This window comes from Bicyclus anynana, chromosome 2, assembly GCF_947172395.1.
Source record: "Bicyclus anynana chromosome 2, ilBicAnyn1.1, whole genome shotgun sequence".
NCBI classification, from domain to species: domain Eukaryota; kingdom Metazoa; phylum Arthropoda; class Insecta; order Lepidoptera; family Nymphalidae; genus Bicyclus; species Bicyclus anynana.
The window spans coordinates 14861890-14889434 of NC_069084.1; the positions used below are offsets into that span (position 1 = coordinate 14861890).

A 27545-nucleotide genomic window follows, 5' to 3' on the forward strand; every position below is an offset into this window, starting at 1 on the left:
ATTTGAATGATTTTTTAACATCCGTTAAAAAGACTCTCGTGCGAATGCTAAATCGCTTGACGGTACGTCTTTTGCTCTTTTGCCGGTTGGATGGTAAATAACCACGGCCGAAGCATCCCACCAGCCAGACCTGGACCAATTAAGAAAACTTAAATCAGCCCAGCCAGGGATCGAACCCAGGGCCTCCGTCTTGTATAAGTATCCATACACCACTGCGTCGCTGAGGCCGTCATACTCATATCAATCCATCTCTCGGAGTACGGCCTCTTTACCATTGAGCTATCGTGGCATTTAATTAATTTAGTATGAACATAAACAGGGTGCTCGGAAGTATTTCCCTTAATTCTAGGGTTTATCCAAACAAAAATTTATTCAAAATGTTGTAAGGAATATTTTCGGAGTAAATAATATTTTTTTTTGTAAATAGATCTTATACTTAGTATGAAAACATAAAACCTTTTTTTTTAGTTAATAAAATATTAGTAGTAGCAGTTCGTTTCCTATAAAGTGGTCTCGTCAACACCTTGAAGTTAAGGGAAATACTCCCCAGCACCCTGTATAGAGGATATTTTAAAATAAAACACGAAACTTCACAAGCAATGGAATGTTATAATTGTAATGACACAGTCCTTACAATATCATAGGTGTTGATTACAAGCCTTGTCTAGAAAGACAGTCTCACTTTGCCCTCAGATTTTCAGTGTTAATAAACTCTTTTAATAATAAATAAATATTTATATTCATTTCATCCTCCAATCGAACCCTTTTCGTTGAAATCACAACCTTACTAATCGCTCTCTAGCTAGGAATGAATAGTTACGCTTTGGCTGACAAAAAACTGAAAAAAATTTTTTTTTTTTTTTCAATAACCAACTTATCGGTTTTGGGTTCCAGCCCTTTTGACCTAATATACTTTACAACAATAAAAAAGTAAAACGCAATGTCTAAATTTAGTGTTAATTTGTTAAATTAAGTAAATATCAGTGGCGAAGAGTTCATAGAAGCCGATTTCCGCCGAGTGTTCATTGTTCTGCTGTATCTAGATTCTAGATATACGAGAAACCGGAGTTTGTATCGCACATTTCAGATGATTATGGTATTCATGCCCTTCAAATACATCAACGAGTTTCGCACTTGCCAATAGACAAGTGACATCATCAAGCACAAAGCAAGACCACCTTTCGCCAGCCTCGGTCAGAAGCGTTTTTTACACAAATACAAAAGACACTGCGTAAAATAGTTTACATTACGATGTACAATACGTGAACTAACGTATACAACACATATACATATTGGACTAAGACTGCGACGGCCAGACATACCACATCTTGAATGAATTACTTTAGTTAGTAGTAGAATTAGCTCTTAGTTTAGTTACACTATGCTCCTACAATGGATAAGTGCAGTAGCCAATTATGGAGATTGAACCGTGGTGGCTTTGGAAGGTAAAAAGTTTTAGGTTTCCTCAACCGTCCGAGTATAAACCGTATTTTTGAAGTAATAACTTGCGGGTATTTCCGTGTTCGGGAGAGTAAACCGATTCGTAACGTAACGCGTTACACACCACTCTGTCTGGCTTCCCTTTCTTTCACGCTTACAGCAGGTTAAAGTTCATCACTTCTGTCGTGCGTCCCGAAATGCACACGTATTTTAACCGACTTCAAAAAGGAGCCTCCTACTTTTTTTCAAGTTGATCGGTATTTTTTTCTAAATATTTTCTTGAGCATAATATGAGAAAACATTCCCTATTGGCCAGTCGCTTAGACTCGCGCTTTACATTCTAAAGCTACCACGATCCAAACTATATAATTGGCTACCGTACTTATCTATGGTAGGAGCATGCGCACTGACAAACTTACAGTCTTCATAAAATGAGGTAAGTCTGACGTTCGCAAGCTCTCGTTTTATATTATGTAAAAGACACAATAGAAACAGAGTGTTTTGTGCTTTCTACCAATGTAGTATATCATATATTATCGTACACTACGTTTATTATGAAATCTATTTATGGTATAAAATACTATAATATAATTATAATATGGATTTAAAATATAGGTCAGATAGTTAAATATGTTTTCTCATCTTTAGGGAGGGTAGGTTTATAAAATCTAACGCTTAGTGTTTTAACTGGAGAGTTATATCTAAAATAAGTACATACTTATATACTAGACAGATTCTCATGACGTGCTATATTTTAGTCAAAATTAGAAAACAAATACGATTTTTGAGTTTCAGATAAAATATCCTATACAAAACAAAACGCAATTAAATTACAAAATAAAAATATAATTAGCATACTAAAAAAATATAGCACGTCACAAGTAATTTATATACACAGAGGCACAATTATCCGTCCACTTTAATATGACGCGACTATATTAAAGTGGGCGAATAATTGTGCCTCTGAGCATAGTTAATGCTTTGGGCTGAATCTAAACGATTTCATAACATTATCTAGCTATAAAAAAAATTAAGTAGGTATAATATAATCTATGGTAAAAAAACCATCACATTTCCGGCAAGACAATCCCATCCATACCCAATATTGCACTTACATTCCTAAAAGTAACATGATATGCCAAAATCTAGCCTAAAATTTCATACAAATAAATGTATGGTATACCCTCAGAGTAAAGCAGTGGGTTTCATTATATTATTCATTAAACTTTACTTATAGACTGTTAAAATAAAATTATATACGTTAGAAGAGACGTAAAGACAGACTGAAAAGATAATGATATCTTGCGTTAATTCATAGATCAGATAAAGTTGTGAGCGCGTTATCAATTGAGTCGTCGAGTCATAACACATACGAGTTTAAAACCAATTTAATTGGCCTCCCTTCTCCTGTGGACTCACCACCCTGCCTGCACCAAGGCGGACTGGCAAGGTCAGGAAAAATAAATATAAAATATTGTGACATCACGACTTGGTATCATCAGAATGTCTTGAGGCATTCTTGAGGCTTGGCAACTTCGTTCGTAACACTACCGATGTTCCGCCCGGGCCGTGGGGCGTGTAGCGATGAATGAAAGACCCACGACTGATGCTCGTCACTTCCCCACACGCACAATTTCTCACCCGCGTGGTCTTTCCCCCTGTCGCCGGCATATCATGGGAGTGTTATGAACGAACTTGCCAGATAGCAAGTCAACACATCTATACTAATATATAAAGCTAAAGAGTTTGTTTGTTTGTTTGATTGAACGCGCTAATATCAGGAAATACTGGTCGGATTTGCAAAATTCTTTCAGTGTTAGATAGCACATTTATCAAGGAAGGCTATAGGCTATATATTATCCCCGTCCTTTTACGGGAACGAGAACCACGCGGGTGAAAGCGCGCGGCGTCAGCTAGTTTTAGATATAGGTATATGTTTAGAAACGTAGCCTCAGACAAAATAAATATAATAAAAAAGAAACACAACAATGTACGCTTACTCTGAGGAAGACACCATCACAAAATATATATACAAATACATTTTCAAGAGGCAATTCAAGATATAACTAGTGTCGAGGCCTAGTATTGAAGAATATAGTGATATAGATTCATATAACTTGCATTTTTAACTGTGCAGTTTTGAGTTTTACTTACACACGGACGACCCAGGATTCGGGAAGCATTTTTTCAATTGATTAATATCAAGTTAATTTTCCATGTATAGCTCAACTTTTATATGTACCGAAAATATTGATTCTGGTAGCTAACAGAGTTACTGGGTGCTAAAAATTTCTAAGCGTAGGAACGAGACAGCGTACCACGCAATTTGCAGGACAATGTGTCTATTAGGTTGGAAAACTATTAATTAAGCAACAGTAAAAAACAGCTTTTTTATGATTTAGGGAGGAAGGGAAGTTCCTTAATAGTATTAATAATGATAGTAATAAATTTTAAACATGCTCCCCGGATCCTGGACTATTAACTAAACAGTTAAAACTGAAGGTATGTAGCCCGCTTAAGGGTTTGACTTTTTAGGTAATCCTGGAAAGTTATACAGATAGACGGTCAGACGTGTTTGTGTGTGAAACTGAAGGTGCGTCAGAAAAACAAATTTATAAATTATCATCTGTCAAGCAACGGTTTTTTTAGTAAATTCAATGTGCCACGTCACCATTCGTATCAGTTTAAATTATTTAACAATGTGCGACTGTTTTGCTGACGATCCTTTAGTGTACACACAAAGAGGCGTTTGTTTTGTCACCTTACTACAACATCTGAAGCCAAACGGAATTCCAGAAATTGAATAACTTCATAAGGAATCTCTAGCATCGAATTTTAAATAGTGAGTAGTGGTCATAACTAACCTTTTATTTGGAAAGTTACTAATAAGAATTGAATAGCTTCAATTCAGTCATTAAAAAAATAAAATTCGATGCTGGAGCCCCCAATTTTATTGAACATACAGGATAAAAAATAATTTAAAAAAGAAAAAGGACTAATAAGCTTAAATATACCCGAAATCATCAATCAATTACACTGCATTCTTACAAAAAAAAAAAATATGTAAAAAAAACCAAGACAAAAATATTGCAAAACCATGACATCATAAAAACAAAAAACTAACAAATAAAGCAATAAAAACAATGAAAACAATTAAAAAATAATTCTCGAAAGACAAATGCTCATTTCGTAAAATAATGGACGTTGTGAAGTTGGTAGGGTTGCCAATTCATTGGGTTTTACAAAAACCCAAGTTATATAATTTCCCAATAACGGGGTAACTCTAAAAGTACATGCCATTTGGCAACCCTAAGTAAGTACGTAGACAATTGCTATATTGTTTTACGATCACGACTTTTATATAATATGGCCGATTTTATGCTAAATCGACTCATTTTAGCATAATACGCTATTTGCATGATCAGTAAGACGATATTGGTAGGCACACCGATGGTTAACCAATCATATTCATAGATTAAATCGGCCTATTTATGTTATATTTAGTTGTAAATACAGTTACATTGTGACTTAGTGCTAGTTCTGTTACAAACTAAACTGACAGGTCTGAATGTGTCCTTGTCACTAATATAGTCTAAGATCCGGCTTTTGGAAGCTATAACCTCATCTGTTATTCATTAACACTATGAAGTAATAATAGATAATGTTCACGGTGACACATTGCAAATTGGATGTGTGTTAAATGTTTTTCATTGAAAATCTAGAAAACCATGAACCTGATCAAAGGCAAGAATACATAATACAGTTAAATTAAGCATAAAATAAGCTTTCGTTTGACATATTACACGACTAAATAACTGTTTATATCTGGCAACCCCACAGTTGCAGTGTAAAAACAGTCAAATGTTTTCCCCCTTTTGTTTGTTATTTTTTAAATATTGTATAAGTATTAAAAATACCAGTGCACAGTAAAACCAACTGTGGTTCTGTGGTTTGTGTTGCATCATGGTTAGGCTTAATTTAGATATGTATTTTGTAGATTAAATTAAAAAAAAAAATCATTTAATACTTTCGGTTGCAATTTTACTAGGCAATGTGTCAATGCGAATATTTTCTATCATTTATTTTTTATCCCAATTAAATAACAGATGAGGGTATATATTTCTTATGCCGGATTCAGTACCAATATGAAAGTGGACGAAGATAGCATTAACCTGGACTTGTCAATTTAGTCATCACTGTACAACGAAACTAGCGCACATGACCAGCAAGTCTATAGCTTGGAAACTTCGTTCGTAACACTGTCGATGCGGGAGCGGGCCGAGGGGCGTGTAGCCATGAACGAAAAACCCACGACTGGTGAGTTTACGCACCTCACTTTCCCGCACGCATGATTTCACGACCGCGCAGTCTTTCCCCTCGTCGCCCGCATATCATGGGAGTGTCATGAACGAACTTGCCACTTGAACTTGGACTTGATTTATATTAAGTCCTTCCAATATATTTATTTCTTTACATAGTTTAATTCCGATCGTGTTTTAAACTAATATCTTAAAATTAATTTTAATATTCCTCTCTTCTTTTCATGCAGAGCAAAAATATAGAATTTTGTTGCTGACACTTTATGTAGATTTGTTTACCACTGGAATCATAATTCCACTAAAATATTTATTTGTTTACTTTATGAAAATCCGATCATGTTATAAACATTTTTTTCAGATTCAATTATAAAATATCGTCTCTTTTTTTTCTTCAGAGCAAAAAGATCAGAATCAGAATAATTCACGTCTTGTGAAAAATTATTTCGCGTTCATAAATGCGAAATTAATATATAAATAGTTGCCCCAAATAGCTACCGCGGATAGCGCAAAAGTTTTCTAAACTAAACAATTTGGTTTTGGAAAAAGTAATTTGGTATTTTTCACAACTCGGTGGTTGAAATAATAAATCAGTCTTTAAATGTTCAATCATTTTCTGTTAGTCAGGGTCACTTTAGGAGAAAATATAGTTTTTGTGATATATACTCAGAGGCACAATTATCCGCCCACTTTAATATGACGCGTGTATATTAAAGTGGGCGGATAATTGTGCCATTTTAAAGAAAGTTACATAGTTGTTTTAAGTTCTTCAGAATGAATTTATAATAAAATTAAAGAATTCACCTAAATAGGCTTATTAGATTACTTAATTATCTTGTTTTAATCAAAAATATACGTTACCCAAGAATAAGACAAAACAAGACGTTACAAAAAAAAATAGAAACTAGAGTTTCATTAATAACCATACGAAAATAAACAAATAAAACCTTACAAGTCGAGTAGTAGGGGTATTAAATTATTTAAGTAGGGGTATTTTTTTTAAATGACAGAAAAAGATGCGCTAGGATCATTACGATTTATACATACACTGTTGCAGGGTTTAAAGGCTGTTTTGAAGGCTTCATTACAGCCTTGTATGTGCTTTTTAATTAAAGTTCACAGCTTTATCAACAGTTCCGTGTCACACAAATTTTAAAAATTGTTAAATTTTTTATTATAGCCTGACCAGAAATATATAAAAATCTGGATTAGGGAAACCATGAGTATTTTAGCCATATCTGTGCTTATTTATATTTCATTAGTATAGATTTGTATGGAAGAAGTTTGTGACTAACAAAGTACCATAAGTTGAACTGTAAAATAAATTTAACCGGTTGACCAGTTAAATTTATTCATTGTGTTTTCCCCAATCTACGCGAAATTTCAAAGTAAATTGTGCTGTCTTGGCAAAATCATAATAAAGAATAAGAAGAAATTAGTTCCCATTTTCCCCGCAACATGAGAAAGTTGTTCATTTCTCTGGTCAGACTATAAGTGAAACTGTTGCTTTTTCTAGAATAAATGTCTATGAAACTAACGTAATATCATTAAAGCGGTTAAAATTATATAAAACTAAACATGAGAAATTATCTTACAATAACATAAGCAGTGAAACTTTTTTTTTTTACTTAAACAATCGAAGTTTCATAAAATATAATATATTTTGAATAAAACTCACAGGAGATATGGATAAGGAAGTATCAATTGACATTTTTGTACATTTTGGAAGGAATTGACTAATGGAAGACAGAAAGGGTAAAAGGGATAGAATGATATGGTATTCTTTTGTAGGAAAGTAAAATAAATAAAACTAAATAAGTATACATAGAAATATATCAACAATTTAAAAACTTCTATCAGTGAACTAGCCGTTTGACTTTGTATGCTTTCAAACAAACATGTTAATTGTTCATATATCAACTAAATATATTTTATTTGACATCAGACGTGTTTTCAAAACTATTTGCATTGTATTGAACATATTTGATGGAAACGCACTTTGAAAATAAATATGTCTGTCAGTATCATACATTTAATTAGGCGTTGACTGTAAAATGCGTGGCCTTGGATCAATCAGACCAAAATATAATATCCAACAAAAATTTTGACAATCAAGATTGTAAAAACACAATTAAGATTTGTAAAAAAAAAAAATACGACATCTACCAAAAACTATGTTTATGGCATGGTACCAAAAAAAATATAAAGACACATCAAGATGAACCATTCAAAGTTTCAAAAATGATTCAAAACTTTAAACCGAATAACAATTTAGTAGTCACACATAACCCAACTACATATTTCATAATCTGAATTTAAAATTTAAAAACGTTTATTTCCAAAACAATAATTTAAGTAAAACATCAGAAATATAATAACCTTAACCTCCTAAATTTCTAACAGATACAACATACCTTAACTAAATATACACAGACTAAAAATAAAAATGGCGCCATCTGTTCACTTTCTTGCCAAACACGTACCTCTAAGAATTATACTTCTAAATCTCTAATTTCTTTTTTTATACTTAACTGGAGGTTTCAATAAAAAAATAATAATGATTTTTGTGATGATGTGTGATGTATCATTTTACAACGTCACTTGAGTAAGAAAACCACACAAAAAAAAATAACCAAAATGCAAGTGCAGAGTCCTTTTTCGATTGATATTATTAATTAATTAGTGTCAAGTACATGTGCCTAAATATTTAATTTATTTGATTTAATGTGTAATATTATTACATGTATAGATGTTGCAGAGGTTTTTTGTTTTACAGCGAAATAAACTACTGTTTTACCGTGTCGAATACTTCAGTAATTCACGTGTTTTATTACTCAAGTGACTTTACAAGTATATTAATTAATATATCAGTCTGTCCATTCATTTCCGGTTACATTATCAATGATTATGATTATAAACGCTTGTCACGAATACTGATAATAATAAGATTCATAATCATTAAGGATGATAATAAAAATGCAATACCATTTTAAATTTCATGGTTTCGCCTTTCTAACAGTATTTTTTTAAAATGCTTTTATGTCCCGCTGGTTCAAAAAAATACATTTCAATTATTTTTTGAATCATGTCAAAACTTTGCAGAAAGTAATATTTGTATCGCTGCGTGAGGAGTAAGTAATCTGTTTATGAACATGTATGTTTTGTATGATAGTAGACTAGTAGTTCCAGTTAATGAATGTTAAATGAACTTGTTTCATACATACATGTGGTGTTGCTACGTGAATACACACTCAAATTGAAGATCCGAGATCCGGCACAACAAATATATACCCTCATCTGTTAGTTATTAGTGATAAGAAATAAATGATAGATAATATTCACAGTGACACAGCAAATAAAAAAAAGCCTAGTAAAACTGCGGCCAGACACATTTTTCATACTTAATCTAGGAAACCATGGACTAGATCACAAGAAACTGTTAATACAGTTAAATTAAGCACAAAATAAGCTTTCATCTGAGATATTAAATGATCAAATAACTGATGAGGGTATTTAAATAACATCACTCAACTGTTTATAACTGGCAACTCTACAGTTGCAGAGTAAAAGCAGACAACCATTGCGTTTTTAATTATGTTGGATATATATTTTTTACTACTTTACGGTTTATTTTTAATTAACCAATAAGATTAAATAAATTCAATCATTAACTATTATTCCGCAATTTTACTAGAAACCTATTTGAAATGTCTCAATGTGAATATTGTCTATCATTTATTTGTTATCCCAAATAAATAACAGATGAGGGTATATATTTGTTATGCCGGATCTTGTACTATATAGACAAACCGCATAAATGAGTCATTGACCACGCGTTATGACGACAAAGGGGAGTGACGTGCGGGCGGGGACTCATTCATATGGTTTATCTATACATACAAATGCTCCGTCCATATAAAAGTAGCCAATGATAATTGAACTTAACTTCCATTACAATAAAGTTCATTATAGTCTAACATACATTAAAACGGTATGACATGGTATAATATAGTATATTTTAGTACAAGTATAAATATGTTCTAGAGCTATGTACGAGGGAAGTAGTGTCCCGTGCGAGCCGGAAGCGGTGGTGGGGTGTCCTGCGGGAAATATATACTTTTTAATTTATTATTGTTTATTTTAACGGTCGATTGCTGCAGTGCAGACTCTACCTACTGCATCCGCAATTGCAAAATGTTTGTGTGTTAAGCATGGGTAATAATGGGATATTTTATTTCTTTACTAATTAGTCCTTGACTAAAATTTCACCTGATGGTAGTGATGATGAATTTCATAAAAAAAACCATGTAAGATGATTGCAAAAACGAAAAGTCAATACAACTTCATGCAGAGGCTCATCAACATGAAAAATAAAAGTCAAAGTAAAATTTGACAAAACAAAAAAAACCAAAAATTTGTAAAATAAAGAAAAACAAACCTCTAGCACTATTTACGATGATATAACACTAGATGCCAAGCTCTGTAATAAATAAAATAAAAAAAAATAAATGCTACAAAGCCGTAAAAATAAATAAATCCAACAAAAACAAGCAAGAAACACATTTATAAACATTAATATTTAATATGCATAAAATATCGTGAACTATATTCACTACAGTAACTATTTAAGTTTTATATTAAGAGAAATCGATTAAGAATATAAAAAGAAATAGTACATCGTTTGACTTTGCAGATTCTCGCTAATTTTAAGTACAAAACACAAAAATTAATTTTTTTAGAGATTTCTCAAAATCTATCCATTCAGACCGTTAGTAAAAATAACTACAACAAATAGACTTTACTTTTCACAGATTTCTAGGATAATCATTTCGCACAAAAAAAAATACAAAGCTCAATTTACTATATATTTATATATTCACACTATGAGTTCTAGAGAATCATACCTGGACATTGTTGTCGTGTAGGTAATGGCGAGGCAGTTGTGGCCTCGGCATCGGCTCATCGCTATCTTCGTCCTCTTCGAAATCTGTCACATTTTCGATACATTTTAATATTACTTATTTCCATCACCATTTTCAATAAACGCACATCTACATAAATGAATCTTTATACGATAAATGTACTTTAATTGTACATTTCAATATCCTATCCAAGGGTATGTAGGCTAGATATTTAAACAACTATTGCTTATTGGTTGAAATGGAGTCGGAAATTAATTATTGGACTATGACAAAGTATCCCCAATAGGCGATGAGATATTCTTTTTGGTAGCAGAGCGTGGTTGAGAGATAAGGGAAGAGTAAAAAATCATTTGATTACAATAGACATTACTGATCAAAATAAGCCACAATAGCTCTTCGGTTAGGTCGGACTCAACACGAGCGGTTACTGTTTTGATCTTTGCCTACTCTTAATACAATCGTTACGACTTATCGGACGGAAAGGGAATATTGGTAAATGTTTCGTGTTTTCTTTTTGCACTGTTAAACATACGACCTTAATGTCGATCGTCAATTTGAAACACATAATTATGTTTCTGAAGAAGTTCTGGATTATTTTGTGTGTCAGCGAGTTTCCAAACTAGAAAATCCCATTAAATTAACAAGAATCTTTTTGGTAATTGGATCGTCTTTGCTTAGGTATCACAATATTATTAGCTCAAAAATAAGTAAAAGTTAATCTTAAAAAGTATTGAATTTTTAGAAAGTTTTGCTTTTTGAATAAAAGGTTATGTATTGCCAAGTGTATTGTATTTGTCAAAAAAATAAATGAAAAATAGTATTCATGCAAATTTAACATCCATGCAAAATTTCATCATCGTGTTCCATAAAAATTAGTGTTTACAAAGATAAACGATAAAAATGAACTATTTATATATGGTATGAAATTGTATGTGCTGTACGTATCCCACATATCCATCCCTCAATATTTGTTGCATTCGAATTGGCGCAGTCGGTAGGTAGAAGCAAATCATGTTTTCAAAGAGGATATTTATAATATTGTTGTGCATAATTGAATGTGTATAATCCCACCATTACAAAGTTCTTATTACAGAAATAAGTTCCTTCCCTACATTGGTTAAATATACGCTTGTATAAAATTTGGACTTTGAAATAATTATAATAACGGGAATTAGTTCTTCGTTTCCTTGTAAGATTTGATTGAATAACAATACAGGAATATTGAATATTGTTATTCAATCAAATCTTACAAAAAAAAAACTTTATTAATTTCGCATAGTACATGGAATAAGGGTCCGAAATATATCAATATTAATTAATAAAAGTTAAGGATTTCTTATAAGACTTCCTTCAAAAATCATGTATTTTTCAAATTATCCAAACAGTTGAATTATATACCATCATGGCTGACAGGCGTTTTGGCTCGTATTGTCAAAAACATATTTAAAAACTAAAATTACAAGTAATCACGTTTCAAAAAAATATGATTTTTTTTTCAATCTATAAGAGCAATAATGAACTATTTAAGACAATTTAAAATAAATGTCGACTAGCCTATTGCTTGTAATCCACATTTACTTATAAATATATTTATATTTATTAAAAAAATAAATAAAAACAAATCATGTTGAATCATTAATGAGATGGAGTTACTAAGAACTAATAAAAGTGCATTTAAAAGTTTTACTAACATCTATCCCCCATAGTAAGTCTGTGTTTCATAGAAATGTCTCATGGTCTTACCTCGTCTTTTCCTGGCCTCCAAACCGCCCTTTACCGTATCCTCAGTGTCTGAACCCTCTGCAAAACATTTAGTAACATAAAACGACTAAACACACATCGAAAAAACTTTTAAATGCCCTAGTTTATGTGCTTTACGAACTTAATTGTATGAATAACCATGATAACGACAACAATGAAATGATACATCAACATCTTCAGCATACAACGCAAAAAAAATATAGGTGAAAACGATTTTTAACTAACTTATTTTATTATTTATGCGACACTCACGCACTGAGCTTGTGTGTGTTCGTATACACAAAATAAGTGACGTCACACTTTAAAGTTGACTGTCCCATCGTTTAAAATAAATTACCCAATAGGCTTACTTCCTTTATTTCGATCGATCTCCTATTAAAAAGTGTATGCACAATCAGCGACCAAAAAACGTCCCCACGCAATGAGTGCCAAACACAACTTCTTGGCACTCAATTCAAGTAGTTGCATTTGCAAATTCAACCTTAAACTCAATCATTAAGGTTTCAGTTACCCTGATTTTGGGATTTTATTGAATATTGGACTATATTTAAAGGCCTTTAGGTATAATTTTCTTTAACAATAATTCTAAACTGTCAAAGCATAATTGGCCAGTTTTTAAGTAAAATTTTCTACATGATTGTGCGTCTTTTTATTATAAGTCATTATTCTATTCTAAAATACCTGTTTCCAAGATTTTTACATGAATTTTAAAATAATTATTGTTCTGGATGAAGTTAAAAATATCGCATGAAATTAAACAGAGTTGACACATGTATTTTCTGATATTATTATTATGTTTCTGGTAATTACTATTATATTAAATTAGATTTTTAGGTAAAAAACCAAATGTTACATAAGATTAAATAAACATAATTCGTCCTAGCACGGTTATACCTATGTGGTATGTTGTTTGTTTATAGTATACTTTCAAAACAACTTAATGTACAATATTTTATTTATTTACATACAAATTATTTATAACATTTTGTTATAAATAAACTTTGATACTTTCAAAATATACATGACAAGTAAAATTCTCTATATAGGTATAATATATGTGTATTTGGAAAATTATAACACACATGGGGGGTTATCAAAATTGGCTAAGTGTGTCGTAGAAACTCATGCAAAAAATATATACTTAGGCGTGCCAAGTTACCATCATTACAAACAGTAAAAACGGAAAGGCATGCAAATCCTACGATCTATTTGAAAAATTTTCCTCATGATGCCTAGACATTGATAGTAATAAAAAATGTTTTTTTTTTTTTATTTTAGTTTACTCACCGGAATTAAGTTCTCGCACTAGCGTGGACATGGCGTTCGTGACCGAATCGGCCGCGTACAGTAAGTCGCTACGTAGATTCCGATTGTCTATTCCCACTGCAAGAGTTATAGTAAAAGGTTTGTAAAGCTCATAGGTTCATCATTTTATACCTAACTTTTCGGTCAAGCTTTGAATACTTATGTGCACTTGTTCCCTACCCCTACCCTACCCGGCACTCAATTGTTTTGCTTTCCCGGAACCTTTCGACTAACACTTGAACTTTATATTATGGTGTTAGAGTTCAAATTGACTTTTAAGTTTATCACGAATCGTTTGTATAGAATTTAGTATTAGTAGTAGGGAGTATAGAATTTTTTTAGACATTTTCAGGCAAACCTTTTAAGTTAATAAAATAACTGTTATCAATACTCACTAGTGGTAGGTCGTTGATTTTGGTGAAAACTTCTTGCGTCACCGCCCATACTCTCCATTGCTCCTGCACATATAATCACAAAGATGCTTAAAATCTATCATTATTTATATAAATACACTAGCGGACTTTGACACTTTCTCTACCCCTATATTTCTATATATATATTCTACTACCACCTTACACCTACCCTACCCACCTAAGCTACCCCTACCCTTCTCCTATCCTACCCCTCACTTTTCCACTATCACTTGAACTTTATGGTATTACGAATAGTTTGTATGGGAGTATAGAAAAATATGTTAGGGCGGACAACTCTCGTCACTTAGGGTTTTGAAAAATAGATAGTAGCCGATTCTCAGACTTACTAAAACGGTAAAACGGTCAAGCCGTTTCGGAGCAATATGGGAACGAACATTGTGACATGAGAATTTTATATATTAGATATATTAGATATTAAATAAATTGATAACTTTTATTTCAAGCGATTTTCCAATCGAAATAAATTTCGAAATCGTAAGTGTAAATATAATTTAAAAAGAGTCTGTCTTTCTGTCTGTTACCTTTCACAGTCAAACCACTGAACCTATTTGGATGAATCAAGAACAGCAACATACCAAGACTGTGCGTCATGTCGATGCGCTCCCTCTCGCCTAGGGACGGCGTCTGGGGGGCGCTGCGTACAGTACCGCGGGGGGCTGTTTCTCTAGTGGACAAAGATAATGAAAATATTAATATTGATCTAAGAGTCTGTTAAGTTATAATAAAGGTAAAGGGGAAATACAGGACAGTTACTGCAGTATCAAAGTTATCATCATTATCAACTATATTAATTATATTTGGCTCACTGCTGAGCTCGAGTCTCCTCTCAGAATGAGAGGGTTTAGGCCAATAGTCCACCACGCTGGCCCAATGCGGATTGGCAGACTTCACAGACATAGAGAATTAAGAAAATTCTCAGGTTTCCTCACGATGCTTTTTCTTCACCGTTTGAGACATGTTATATTTAATTTCTTAAAATGCACACAACTGGAAAGTTGCAAGGTGCATGCCCCTGACCGGATTCGAACTCACGCCCTCCGGAATCTGAGGCAGAGGTCATATCCACTAGGCTAGGCTATCACGGCTATATCAAAGTTATAAATTGAGATAATATTACCTCTCCGGTGCTGAAGGTTGTGGTTGTGAGCCGGGAAGTGGTGGACTCTTGGTAGACCGTGGAGAAGAGTTAGGAGTTGACCTCGGACTGGATTGTTGAGTCTGAAAAACAAAATATTATTACACAAATAATAATTGTTATTATAAAAGCTAAAGCTAAGGTTTCTTAAATTAATTTTTTTCAGTATATACGAATAAAAAAAAACATTTTATATAAACTCAAGAACGACTGGATTGATTTGGCTGAAAATTGGTGGGGAGGTAGAACTAGGAGATGGACATAAGATACTTAGGGTAGGGGGTAGGGTTTCACGCAGACGAAGTCACAGGCATCCGCTAGTTTAAAGTCATATAAAAATATTATTTATACCTTGAGCATCCTCATGAGCCCTTCGAGCTGATGCATGAGATGCTTCCTGGACTCCTGCAGCGAGGACAGGTGGCCCTCCAGCTCGTCCTTGCGTTGGCGCAGCGCGCGCAGCTCCGACACCAGCGGCGGCGCCGAGCCCGGGCAGCTGGCGCCGCCTACCGCCTCCGCTTCCTGCTGCCGCCTGAGGAAGTGACACATTCTATGTACTAGCTGCCCTCCCTCCCTGCTCAGCGAGATTCGTTCAACAGTAATAGTATGAATATATAGATAGAAAGAGCTCAGTTGTTTGTTAGGCAGCGTGAACACCGTCACGCTGCTAGTCGTGTTAGAGATTTTGTGTTGTAATTATTGATCATAAATTGTTTAGTGTGGGCATGGAGATGTCAGGCAGGGGAGGTGAGTGTCAATGCATTTTAAAGGGACCCTTAAACCTACACCCAACGTCACAAGTCCTGAGACCTGCTCCAGGTGTTTCCTCTACCACAAAATGATGGTATAATCACTGTCGCTGCAACCCGTCCTGTCACACGTTGTATATTTTAGCATGTCAGTATAAATCATTGACCTCTTATGAATTATTGGTAAAGAAAATTATACCGAAAGGCCTTTAAATATAGTCCAATATTCAATAAAACTCCAAATTCAGAGCAAGTCAACCTTAAGGATTGAGTTTAAGGTTGAATTTGCAAATGCGACTACTTGAATTGAGTGCCAAGAAGTTGTGTTTGGCACTCATTTAGTGGGGATGTTTTTTGGTTGCTGATTGTGCATCCAGTTTTTAATAGCTGAGATCGATGGTATAAATAGAATTTATTAATGATGCGGATGCTGACATACCTCAGTCGAGCGATCTCCCTCATGATCTCTCGATTCTTGGCCTCCAGCTGCGAGATCAGCTCGCGCTGCTGCCGCGCCGCGTCCACTTCCGACCCCTCGGAGGATGAGCGACCCTGTACACCGACGACTTTTAGTCTAGTCTACACGCACATTAGTCCTTAGGCTTGCTTATCAAGCTACTAGCGGATGCCCGCGACTTTGTTGGCGTGAAATTCAGTTTTTCACAAATGGGGAACCATGGATTTTTCCGGGATGAAAAGTAGCTCATGTGTTAATCCAGATTAAAATCTATTTCCGTCCCAAATTTCAACCAAACCGGTTTAGTAGCTGCAATGTAAAGGAGGAACAAACATACTTACACATAAGCTTTCGCCTTCATAAAATTTAGAATTTCAAGGCCATAATATGTTTAAACCTTACAAAAACCGTACCTTTAAAAATAGTAAAACCGGTACAAAATGTTTTAAACTGCTATAAAACTCTTATAATAATATATCTTACCAATTCAGGTGTAAGGGATGCGGACCTTCCAGCTCGAGGCTGCAACACAAAACAAATCAGATGAAATTATTCAATTGAACCGACTTCAAAAACGTATTTCAGTTATTTTGATTTTAACACAATACTACTATATCGATTTACATGAAAACTGAAATGTTACAAATCCTGAAGTATACTCTTAAAAATAAAAAGGATTAAAGTGGATCTAAATCAGATGGAAGATGTATGAAGAGATTACCATGGTACGGTTCTCGTGCGCCAGTCGCGCCGCGTAGCGCGCTATGAGCCGGTGCTCGTCGTCCACGCCGCGCGACAGGTGCTCTGCTATACCTGTACAACATATACATATGAAATATTATATTTTTTAAGAAATTAAATATCACGTGTCTAAACGGTGAAGGGAAAAAATCCTGGGGAAAATTGTCTGGTATGCACCAGAGAATTTTCCTGAGACCTGGGACTGTTGGTCACCCTCCCGGTAGTAGAGCAGGTTGCCGGATTCAAGGATTATCGAGCCCCCCTCTCTTCGGACTTCAGACAATCCTATGATATCCAACTTGCTCATAACTTCTTCCAGCTCGATAACCTTTTTGTCGGACCTCAAAGTGCGTGCGTTGTATGTTGCCAGGTCTAGTCGTCGGGGTTGGCAGCGGAATCTCTGCCGGAGATTCTTAACACCCCTTGCCCCGCCGTTACCGTAACCGCTGACAGAGCCAGGAATAGCGGGGCTGCCGGGGACTAGGGGCTGTGTTTTGTTTTTGCCGTCCATACAAAGTTTTGCCCAGTTCTGACCACGCTGGGCATGCGGGTTGGTCAGCGCAGTGCTAGATTACTCGCGCCTATGTCGCTGCTGCCCGACACCGGCCTGAGGCATTTCATAATCTAGCCTGTGGGAATGGATATACCGCCATCCGTCGGTCGCCAGAGCCTCGTCGGTCCATCTGCAGGATGCACCACGAGCAGGTGAGGTTAGCAGTTGGGGAGACTGACTGGTACTAGCCTCCCCCTTACAACATTACTATAAATATGATTCACAATACACAGACATGTAATTTTACTTATATTAACAAACAGATTGCTTAGACTATCCACACAGGATATTCAATTACTTGATCAATGTTTTGTTGTTCCAACAAAAGAATCAATTCTTTTTAGATATTGTTTTTTTTTAATTAACTTGGAAATACTTACAAATGAAATGTAATTTCATCTTTTAGTAAACTAGAACTTGAATGTTTTTTATAGCATTTAACTACACAAACTAGTATTTTGAGGAAGCTCTTTACACAAAGGATCCACAGTATGGATTTTCATAGATTGCATCATCACTTACGATCAGGTGAGATTGTAGTCAATGGGAGTCAGTATTAAAGAATAAAAAAGAAGGTACGAGCGGGGGAGAGGCTGCCCCTCCCTAGAGGAGCGGTCCGGTAGAAAGCAGCCCCCCCCCCCCTTTGAATCCTGGCTACGCCTATGGGAATACGTACTGCGATGCGTGGACCTCGAAGAGCGACTGTCGAGTGAGCCCGTATTGACGTATCCGGCCGCGTACTCCGGAAACCCGTTGTGTACCGGCACAGGTGACGGGGGCCTGACACATTATAATATGTACATCTATACTAATATCATAAAGTTTGACATTTTAGGGGGTAACATCTGTTTATTAGGGGGTAACGTCAATGTTTTTTTATTTTATTACTAGCTGACGCCGCGCGGTTTCACCCGCGTGGTTCCAGTTCCCGTAAGAATATGGAAATAAAATGGAAATAGCCTTCCTCGATAAATGGGCTATCTAACACTGAAAGAATTTTTCAAATCGGACCAGTTATTCTTGGGAATAGCGCGTTCAATCAATCAAACAAACAAACAAACTCTTCAGCTTTATAATATTAGTATAGATTTAAATACTGAAACGACTTTTCGAAATACATTTCGTAGTATAAAACCCCAAACCATATCACAAATAAATTCCTACAGGTAGTTTGGTAATGTAAACAATCACACGGGTAAACAGTGCTACAATATTTTTTTGAAGTCATTAATAGTTCCATGTCATACCTACAAAATTTCAGGATTCCCTAAATGAGACAATTCTAGGAGGTCACATCGAGACAAAAATCGAGGAGGCCATGGCCAATGCCAATTATAATTATTAACAAAGTTTTGTTAATTTTTTTGTTTCTTTAATCATGGTTGTAAAAAAGTATTGTATGCCACTGCACAAAATTAGCCATTGCAGCACTCGTGCTGTCCATTGTCACTTGTGCTTCTCATTGTATGACAGTGGCATAAATAACTGTTACGCTATTTGTGAGTGTCGTGGGCTTTATTTTTTATCACCGTATTCTCCATAATGTTATGTATGTATTATAATGTTACCTAAGACAATAATTGCCGGATAATTTGGACAGGCGTTTACTTTATTGCATCATATCATTTGTCTACCTACCTGCGAATATTTTATATTGTCATTCACTTGTTCCGTCTTCCATTACAACGCAATACACGCTTTCAATATCAAAAGGCCTTTTAATTAACAAAAACCACGAGGAACAAGTCCGACAGCAAACAACTAGTAAAGAAGTTTTACTTCAAAAACTCAGATAAGGTTTTAATATTGCAACTTTCCTCATGAAACATGAATGAATGAACACTCTTGAAAACAGTATGAAAATATGTTCAGTAATTTTGAGTTTCAAGCAATCAGATAAACTAATGTAGAGACTATCATTTTTTGATTAAATTATCTGCGCAAGAAAAATCGGGGTGTAAACTTACACAATGTGGCTGAGATTGAGTGTTCGCTCCGGCTGGTCGGGGTAGCGAGGCAGCTGCGGGCGCGCGCGTTCCGGTACGCATCGGAACGACTTGCGTAACGTCGCGCCGATCTGTTTCGACGGTGATTTCTGGAACAATGCATGCATTAAGAATGCTAGATTTTGACTTTACATAAACAGGATAATAAATTGGTAACCATAATGGTGATATAGTTTCGTGCTGCAGCTATATTTGCTAGCTTTAATTTTTCTATTTTTTTTTAATTTGACTCAGACAAGATGTAGCTTTTGAAATAGGCACCTGGCAGACTATATCTCACTAGTGGTGCTTAAAAGCGAAAATCGGAGGGGTGGCGGTAGGTTAGGTTCGTTTCCTAATTTTTATAAACACTTATAAACACCTAACCTAACCTAACCTACCACCACCCACCCAGTACCCAGTGCGTTTCCTAATTTTTATAAACACTTAATTTTAAACACTGTTTGTTCTTCCATAAGTAAAATGTTGTTATTGTTAATTATAAGTATAATTTAGTCAAATCTAAAGTTAGGTTAGATTAGAACAAGACAATTCGGGTTCTTATATCAGTCTTTGGGTATAATAAATAAATATGTGATGTTTTAAAATTGCAATTTAACGGTTTCACTTCGACAGATATACATTGTTTAGTTGGAGGAAAAAAGCCACAGATAGAGAGTACTGGTCATTTCTGGAGGAGGCCTTCACCCTCAAATAGAGGGGTTCGCACTAAATTTTTTAAACTTTATAAATAAGTATTAAAGTAACTTGAGTTTGTACTTACAAAAATTTAAAAATTGTAATTTATTTTTATAAATTTTATTAACCTAACTGTACACATTATCTACTATAAATCACTATGTATATGTGCTTACTTATGTGCGAAATAAAAGGCTTTTTATTTATTATTTATTATTATATACATTGTTTCGATCGTATACGCACGCTGCATGCCAGCGGGTGTACCACTGGCAATGACTAATGCTGAGTTCGGGCCTTTTTCTAGGTTACGCCACATATTACAGGGCATTCTTTAGTGCTCCACTGTTTACGAGGACAGTTAAGCCATAATATGTTATAATTTTGATTTAAGAGTGTGCAATATGTAATTTGGTGGTTACAAATGGTTCTGGATCTCAGATTCTGGAAAAGTTAGGAGCCTGATATTTTGGTAAATGATATTTCAAAGTGTTAGCTTCATTATGACCATACAAAACACACAATTTGTAAAACTTTTCTCGATAGTTTATTTTTTTGAAAAAATACATGTTTTGCTCACATTTTGCTTTCAATCTCAGGAAAAGCAAACTTATTTTCTTAAATTTTTGTTTTGTATAGAAAATTAGGTATATATCTTGAACATGGTCATTTTGTCTTTCGTTATGTTGTTTAATTTACTTGCAATTAGGTAAAAATGGTTTTGGCGCCCACGTCATAAAATTTGCGTCGCGCGTCAATCGCTCCGTGCTTTTCACTCACGTGAAAGTCATAATTCGGCGTCTCGTTTGCGCTTCGAATTTTATCCATATCGTACCGACGCGCTGTGCGCTCTTAATGTGATATGTGGCATTACTTAAAAATAAAGATCTTTTCTTTCTTCTTTCTTTCCTTCTACTAAATGGCAACTCACGTATGTAGCGTACTCCTTGACCTCGTGGTCGTTGGTGTGCGGCGGCGTGACGTGTCCGCGCCAGAAGCAGTCCTGGCACAGCGTGTAGCCCGCGCAGCGCGTGCAGCGGTACCGGAAGCCCGTCAGCGAGCCGCGCCGACACACGCTGCAGGCCAGCGGGTGTACCACTGAGAACAAACAATTGAAGATCAGCACTGAATCTAGTGGAGATAAACTAACAAACCAGGCCACTCAGTCCTGACCAATATTGGTGGGCGCACAAAATTATAAAGAAAACGCATGAACAGAAAACATGCCTTGTAAAGATTGACAAAAATGAAATGCCGAATATTACACGAAGATAATTTGGAAATAGTAGTCAATTTTCCTTCTTGCTTATTAATGTATGCTTGACATTAGTAAACAAGAAATTACTTACGTCGCTTGCGTTTGCGTTTACATTTTTAAATAGTAATGTTGTGTCACTTCTTTGATTCCCGAAATTTTCAGTACTACCCGCGTATCAACGAGTTTCCATATGATTTTGACGCAAAAGTAATTTTTGAAGCTAAACGATAGGAAGCCGAAGAGGATTTTTTGGGATTTACTCGTGCACGTCGGACGTTTATCATACGTGTCCGTGTTTAGTCCATCTCTAATACATTAACGCGACCTTCACCTAGGGCATTTCTTTGTAAACCTGGAGGAGGTAAAATACACCCCAATCAATAAAGTGCTGCTGAACCTGGCAGCAACCAGTATTGGAGGGGAAATCTAGTCAGTGGCGATCACAATAGATTGGAAGCGGTCAACGTGATACAGGAACCTCTTCTTCTTCGCGATTCTTTCGAATTTAATTTCTTTCTTTTTTTTAGTCTTTAAAGACCTGCAGAGCCGCTACATCAAGAAGAAGAAGACGAAGAAAGAGTAGGCAACTCACCATTCTCGACGCTAGCTAGACGGTGTAGCAACGGCAGCCACACAAGGCAAGGAGGGCCGGGGTCCGACATTAGTGTGTCGAGGAAGTCGTTCACAGTGATCTTGACATTCTGTAACAATACACCGGTGTCATACACTCGCTTGGTGAAACACTATCCCATCTGTCACGCATGAGAAGCATCCTTGTACAGCTGATATTTAACCTTTCTGTGACCTAGAATCGAGTGTAATATGAAAAATAATCTAGTATATTGCATCTAATACAGTGGCGTGCACTTCATAGATGCAAGAATGCACTGCCTACCCTAAGGACTCAATACAAACCTAAGTTGGACCACAGAATACATACAGTCAAGGAATTTTACAATTTTTACTTATAGTGCATAGTTAAAAACCTTATGTCATAAACCCTCAATAATTATTAAAATAAATATACAGACATTTATACATTATTCACGTCTATATGTAAATAATCATTCCCCAATTCTGTCTTATTTGATTTATGTGTAACTAACTGTTTACGCAGTATGCAAGTTCAAAAGTTTCCGTATTTGCTACATTTTAAATTTATGCTCTGCTCCTATTGTGTGATGTTATAAAGTCTATCTTCATATAGCCTTCCTCGATAAATGGAAAAATTAGTGCATATCAAATCAATAATTCCTGAGATAAGCATGTTCAATCAATCAAAGCCTTCAGCTCGATATAAATACATATTAATAAAATTGAAGTGTCAATCTGTGATATCAAAACAGTTGTTTTCTTATGTACTTATACTTATTTAAATTGTATAAAAAAACATTTTTTTTTAATTTAAAATTCTCTATTTAAGATTGTCTAATTTAAAATTGTCTATCAAAAGGGCGGAACCTATTTAAATAGGAATTTCATTTAGCAGATATAAGATTAGTGTCATTGATCAACTTATATTGTGGGAAAATCCATTATTTCCGCGGAATTTTTGAACAACTAAACACGCGAAGACGCGAACCTCCAAGTTATAAGTACAAGTATAAGTTGATGACACCAATAACATACTCGTATATATTGATGGACCTTGAAAACCATAGCATACCTGATTAAATATAGAAATTGCCAAGTTGTCATTATAGTTGAAAGAGGGCGACTCGTACACGGCGGCCGGCAATGCGAGCACCTCTCTCAGGTAGTCCGACAGCCTCTTCATCAGCAGGTGGCCGTTGCCATCGGAGAGTTGGGAGAAAATGTCTGCGGAGAGACATATTTTATTTCATTACTAGCAGACCCGGTCAAGCTTCGCTTCTTCCTTAACACTATCCTACCCTATGAGACAAATATCTTAGCAATCCATGGATTCATCGCGTGGCAGAGAATAAACTTCAGGACTTGTAACCAATGGATGTAGGGTGAAGGAATTCCTTGACATTCGAAAAAAAATAAAACTCTCCGTAAAAAACACCATCGTACTACAAGGAATAATAAAAAAAAAAATAGCCATATCGGTTCAGCCGTTCTCGAGATTTGCGCTTAGCAACATATTTAGCGATGCGTTTTTTACATTATAGATTACAGTAGAATCCAGCACATCAATAGACCAAATACAAGTACACTTCGCTAGCCTAATACATAAAAAGCCCGCACCTTCCTCGGCACTCGGGTGTCGTTATTGAGAACAAAAACAGCAGTGTTGCATTAAGGATTATTTTAATACTTTTTATTGTTATTATAATTGTGAGATATAAAAAAAACAATGTGTACACAAATCATCATCGTCAACAGCCAATGGATGTCCACTGCTGGATACTACCTGTTGCATGGACTTCCAAACACCAGCCATGAGCCGCCAGCTTCCAGTGGCTACTTTTAACTTGCTTGACGTTCTTATTCCACCTAGTCAACCTCAAATACACTCAATATATTTTATTAATGCTTTATATTATATAATAACATTTATTTTTCTATTTACCTAATGTAAGTAATTTGAACATTTCAATAATCCATGGAATTGATTGTTTCTTCCAAGGTCAATGCACACACAAATTGTGTAACCAACTTTCAACTGTATTTCCTATTAATTTTAATTCAAGAGAGCTGACAAAGTATTAGTACCATAGATGGTGCATGTGTAATGGTAATCATTTAACATCAGTTAACCAGTATGATTGCCTTCTTAATAATAAAACATTCAGAAATATTTATCTCTCCCATTGGACAAAGTTAAAAATCCGTACAATCTTTCCTATAGCTCCCAATCCCTTAGAGATTAATTGCCGAGCCCAATTTGCCATAATAGCAACATAAAATATGCAATAACTTACATCTTAGTTTATCCATGAGTTTACCGGCGCACATAGTTGCTAGTGCAACTTTTATTGAGAACACTCTAATTTTGCCAACATTTTCACTGCAACAAAAATAAATTTTTAGTGTTTTATATTTTTTTTTGTAAGTTGTCCCCAATGTAATTAAACCTATTACTAAAGGCATAAACTGGTACAATATTTGTTTTAAAATGCTTAAATTACATTTGAAGTAATGATTTTAAACTTATTTCGTGGTTGTTCATTATGAATGTTATTTAAATGGGTACATACCACGATAAAACGACGAGATTTTTATTGTCGATATTTCGACCCAGTTGCATGGATCGTGGTCACGACGGGACTCAATTAAATAACATACATTTGAAGTGTTTTTCAGATACCATGAGTATGTGACAGTCATCGGTATGACGGACATAATATGAACTATTATCATGAATCGCGGCAATCTTTCAAGAGTGAAATGAACTTTTACCCGCACCATCCTACATGAAACGAACGTAGGCCAGACAGTGTATTTTTGCATTACAATGTAAAAAAAACAAAAGTTTTACTGAATTAAGAAATTTTGATGTTGACTTCAAAGCACTTTAGTCATAAATTACTGAACACAAATAGCTTTTCAGCATGTAACAGTAGTAATGGACATATTAGGAAAGACACAAGACAAAAAGAGCAGAACTTTTTATATTTGTTCGTTTTAATTTTAACCAAGTGTATTAAATATTCAAAAACTTACCCTGTACTGTATGCTGAAAGTAGCCAGTTCAACAGCAAAGCTGAACAAGCTTCAACAGACACCTGATTGGCTGGTGGCAGTCTCTTATTTAGATTGTGGTAGAGAGAAGACACCAATGTCTCTAGTCTCGTGACATTAACACAGGCTGTAGGCTCTAATGTGTTTAGAGCATTTTCTCTGAATGCTTCTATGACATTCCATATGTCTATGGCATGTACTGAAAATTATAATAAACATTATGCAGATAATCTTAAAGGTTATTGATTAAGAACCTAAAATAGTAGTAGTGTCAAAGATTGTCAAGGCATAGTATTGTACACCAAATAATTATTAAAAACTAGAATACCCAGTCAAGCTTCACTTTGACTTATGTGCATTTCTTCCCTATCCCTACTCTACACTACTCTACCCCTACCCTACCCCTCCCTGCCCCTACCCTACCCTACCCCTTGTTTGTATGGGAAATAGAAAAGGGTAGTTTTTATGGTTTCCCGGCAATTATTTTAATTTTACTCACCTTTTAAACCCTTCCTATTACTATGTGAACATATCAAGACCAAGGTAAGAAAAATTCTTTCAACCGTTCTCGAGTTTTAGCGAGACTAACAATCATCAATTTATTTTTATATACATAAATTTGAGAGGTTAGAAGTTTCTAGATAATTAGTAAAATATTGAAATTTATTCAAATACTTCTAGACAAGTGTAAAAAAAATTACTTACAATTGCACTTTTTCTGAACAAATCTCAGTTTACATGCAGTCCTGTATGAGGCAAATCTGATCAGATCGTAGTTCTGGTCTCTCATCTCCTGCACCAACTGTGAGCGAGGGTCAAGAGGCCCACTGCCCACTGGGATGGGGGGCATAATGCCCATACTCTCACGTTCTAGAGACATGGTCGCCTAACAAAAAGATTATTATTAAACTAAGTAGCATCCCACTGTCTGTATGCTTAAATGTTTTAAACTATAAAATGGATTTTAAAGCGGTTTTCATCTATTGATAGTGTGATTTAAGAGGTTTTCGTGTGCAATTTAATAAATAATGTCATGGTTCATGATTTCCATGAGGACAAGGTTGCAGACATCCAGTAGTACATTTATAAATGATACATTGACTCTCCACGTAAATCAACTTTATAAAGTTGTGTTGGCTAAACCATTCATAACAGAAAGGATGAATTTGAATAAAATTTGGCACAGAAGAAGAATCTATGTAGCAATCAGACCCACAACCTTAGATGCAGAACAGTGTTGCCATACACTTGGCTATCACACATTGATAACAATTTCTTATTAGAAAATAGTAACAAGTATTCTTTTCATAATAGACCTAATAATTACAATCTCAATTATATTACTTAAACCTTATTTATGTTCTGATTTATCTTTAATATTCTTTTTAATGTTGTGTTACTCCTAAATTTATTTATTCTCATTTGAATTGCACTTTAAATTTAGAGTTTCCAAGTTATCTGATATCCAAGCTCTTTATGTATAACAACTTGCAAACTTAATTTTGTGCTTATTGGAATTAATTAATGCTCTAAAGAAATTGTTAATGTAACTACTTATCACTGACATTTATGATAAAAAATATAAATAAACAAGAAAATTTTTAAATTGCCATGTTTCAACCAATTTATGCATTATGATGCTCTGACATAAGGTAAGCTCTTCAACATTGAATCACAAGACAAACATTACTCATTATTTGCCGAAACATTACGTGAATCTGCAATAATAAGTTATAATAACAGAGATATACTAACTACTACTACTACTTGACCAAAATAGCTTAATCTTCGAAGTAGAGGTAACATTTTCGGGGAATATGTTTTTGAAAATGTAAATATATACCTTACCTTTAGTTATCTCATTACTTTTTTCCAGAACTTAATTTGATTTTATGGTAAAATACGACAGTTTTTCAGTAATATCGATCACATAGAACTGAGCTTCTAATAAATCGTTTTGTACAATAACACTCCAAAATTTTCACTTAAAAGTAGAATGCCTCGCGCACTGCTTCAATTATACTATTTATCTTTATTATTTTCACAAATTACAAATAGTTTAATTAATCTAGACTGATAGTCAGTCATTCGATTCCGAAACACAGACAGATCAGAAAAATAAGCTGCGAAATGACAAGTTTG

The 27545-nt window shown here is 34.7% G+C and overlaps 1 protein-coding gene across 2 annotated transcripts; it reads right to left on the minus strand.

Annotated features, from left to right (window-relative positions):
* Positions 1–589: 589 nt before the first annotated feature.
* LOC112054682 (dystrobrevin beta) lies at positions 590–27532 on the minus strand. Of its 2 annotated transcripts, XM_052885981.1 has the most exons (21): positions 27252–27532; positions 26109–26289; positions 25386–25602; positions 24644–24729; positions 23422–23573; positions 22348–22456; positions 21429–21595; positions 19781–19908; positions 18490–18593; positions 17241–17332; positions 17003–17041; positions 16502–16614; positions 15665–15845; positions 15296–15396; positions 14754–14842; positions 14140–14202; positions 13727–13822; positions 12422–12478; positions 10661–10743; positions 10195–10236; positions 590–9856 (listed from the first exon to the last, which is right to left on the minus strand). In XM_052885981.1, the coding sequence occupies exons 2-20, from the start codon at positions 26281–26283 to the stop codon at positions 10207–10209; spliced, it is 2082 nt and encodes a 693-aa protein (XP_052741941.1). In that variant the 5' UTR covers positions 26284–26289; positions 27252–27532; the 3' UTR covers positions 590–9856; positions 10195–10206. The 2 variants fall into 2 exon arrangements, with proteins under 2 accessions (XP_052741941.1, XP_023950314.1); XM_024094546.2 differs by lacking the exon at positions 10195–10236.
* Positions 27533–27545: the final 13 nt, after the last annotated feature.

Excerpts from the sequence above, each read along its gene's own strand:
- LOC112054682 (XM_024094546.2), bottom strand. The coding sequence starts at position 26,283 with ATGTCTCTAGAACGTGAGAGTATGGGCATTATGCCCCCCATCCCAGTG. Across the intron at positions 22,457-23,421 it reads CAATTTCTATATTTAATCAG|AATGTCAAGATCACTGTGAA; the intron begins GTATGCTATGGT and ends GTATTGTTACAG. Across the intron at positions 21,596-22,347 it reads TCTAGCTAGCGTCGAGAATG|TGGTACACCCGCTGGCCTGC; the intron begins GTGAGTTGCCTA and ends GTTTGTTCTCAG.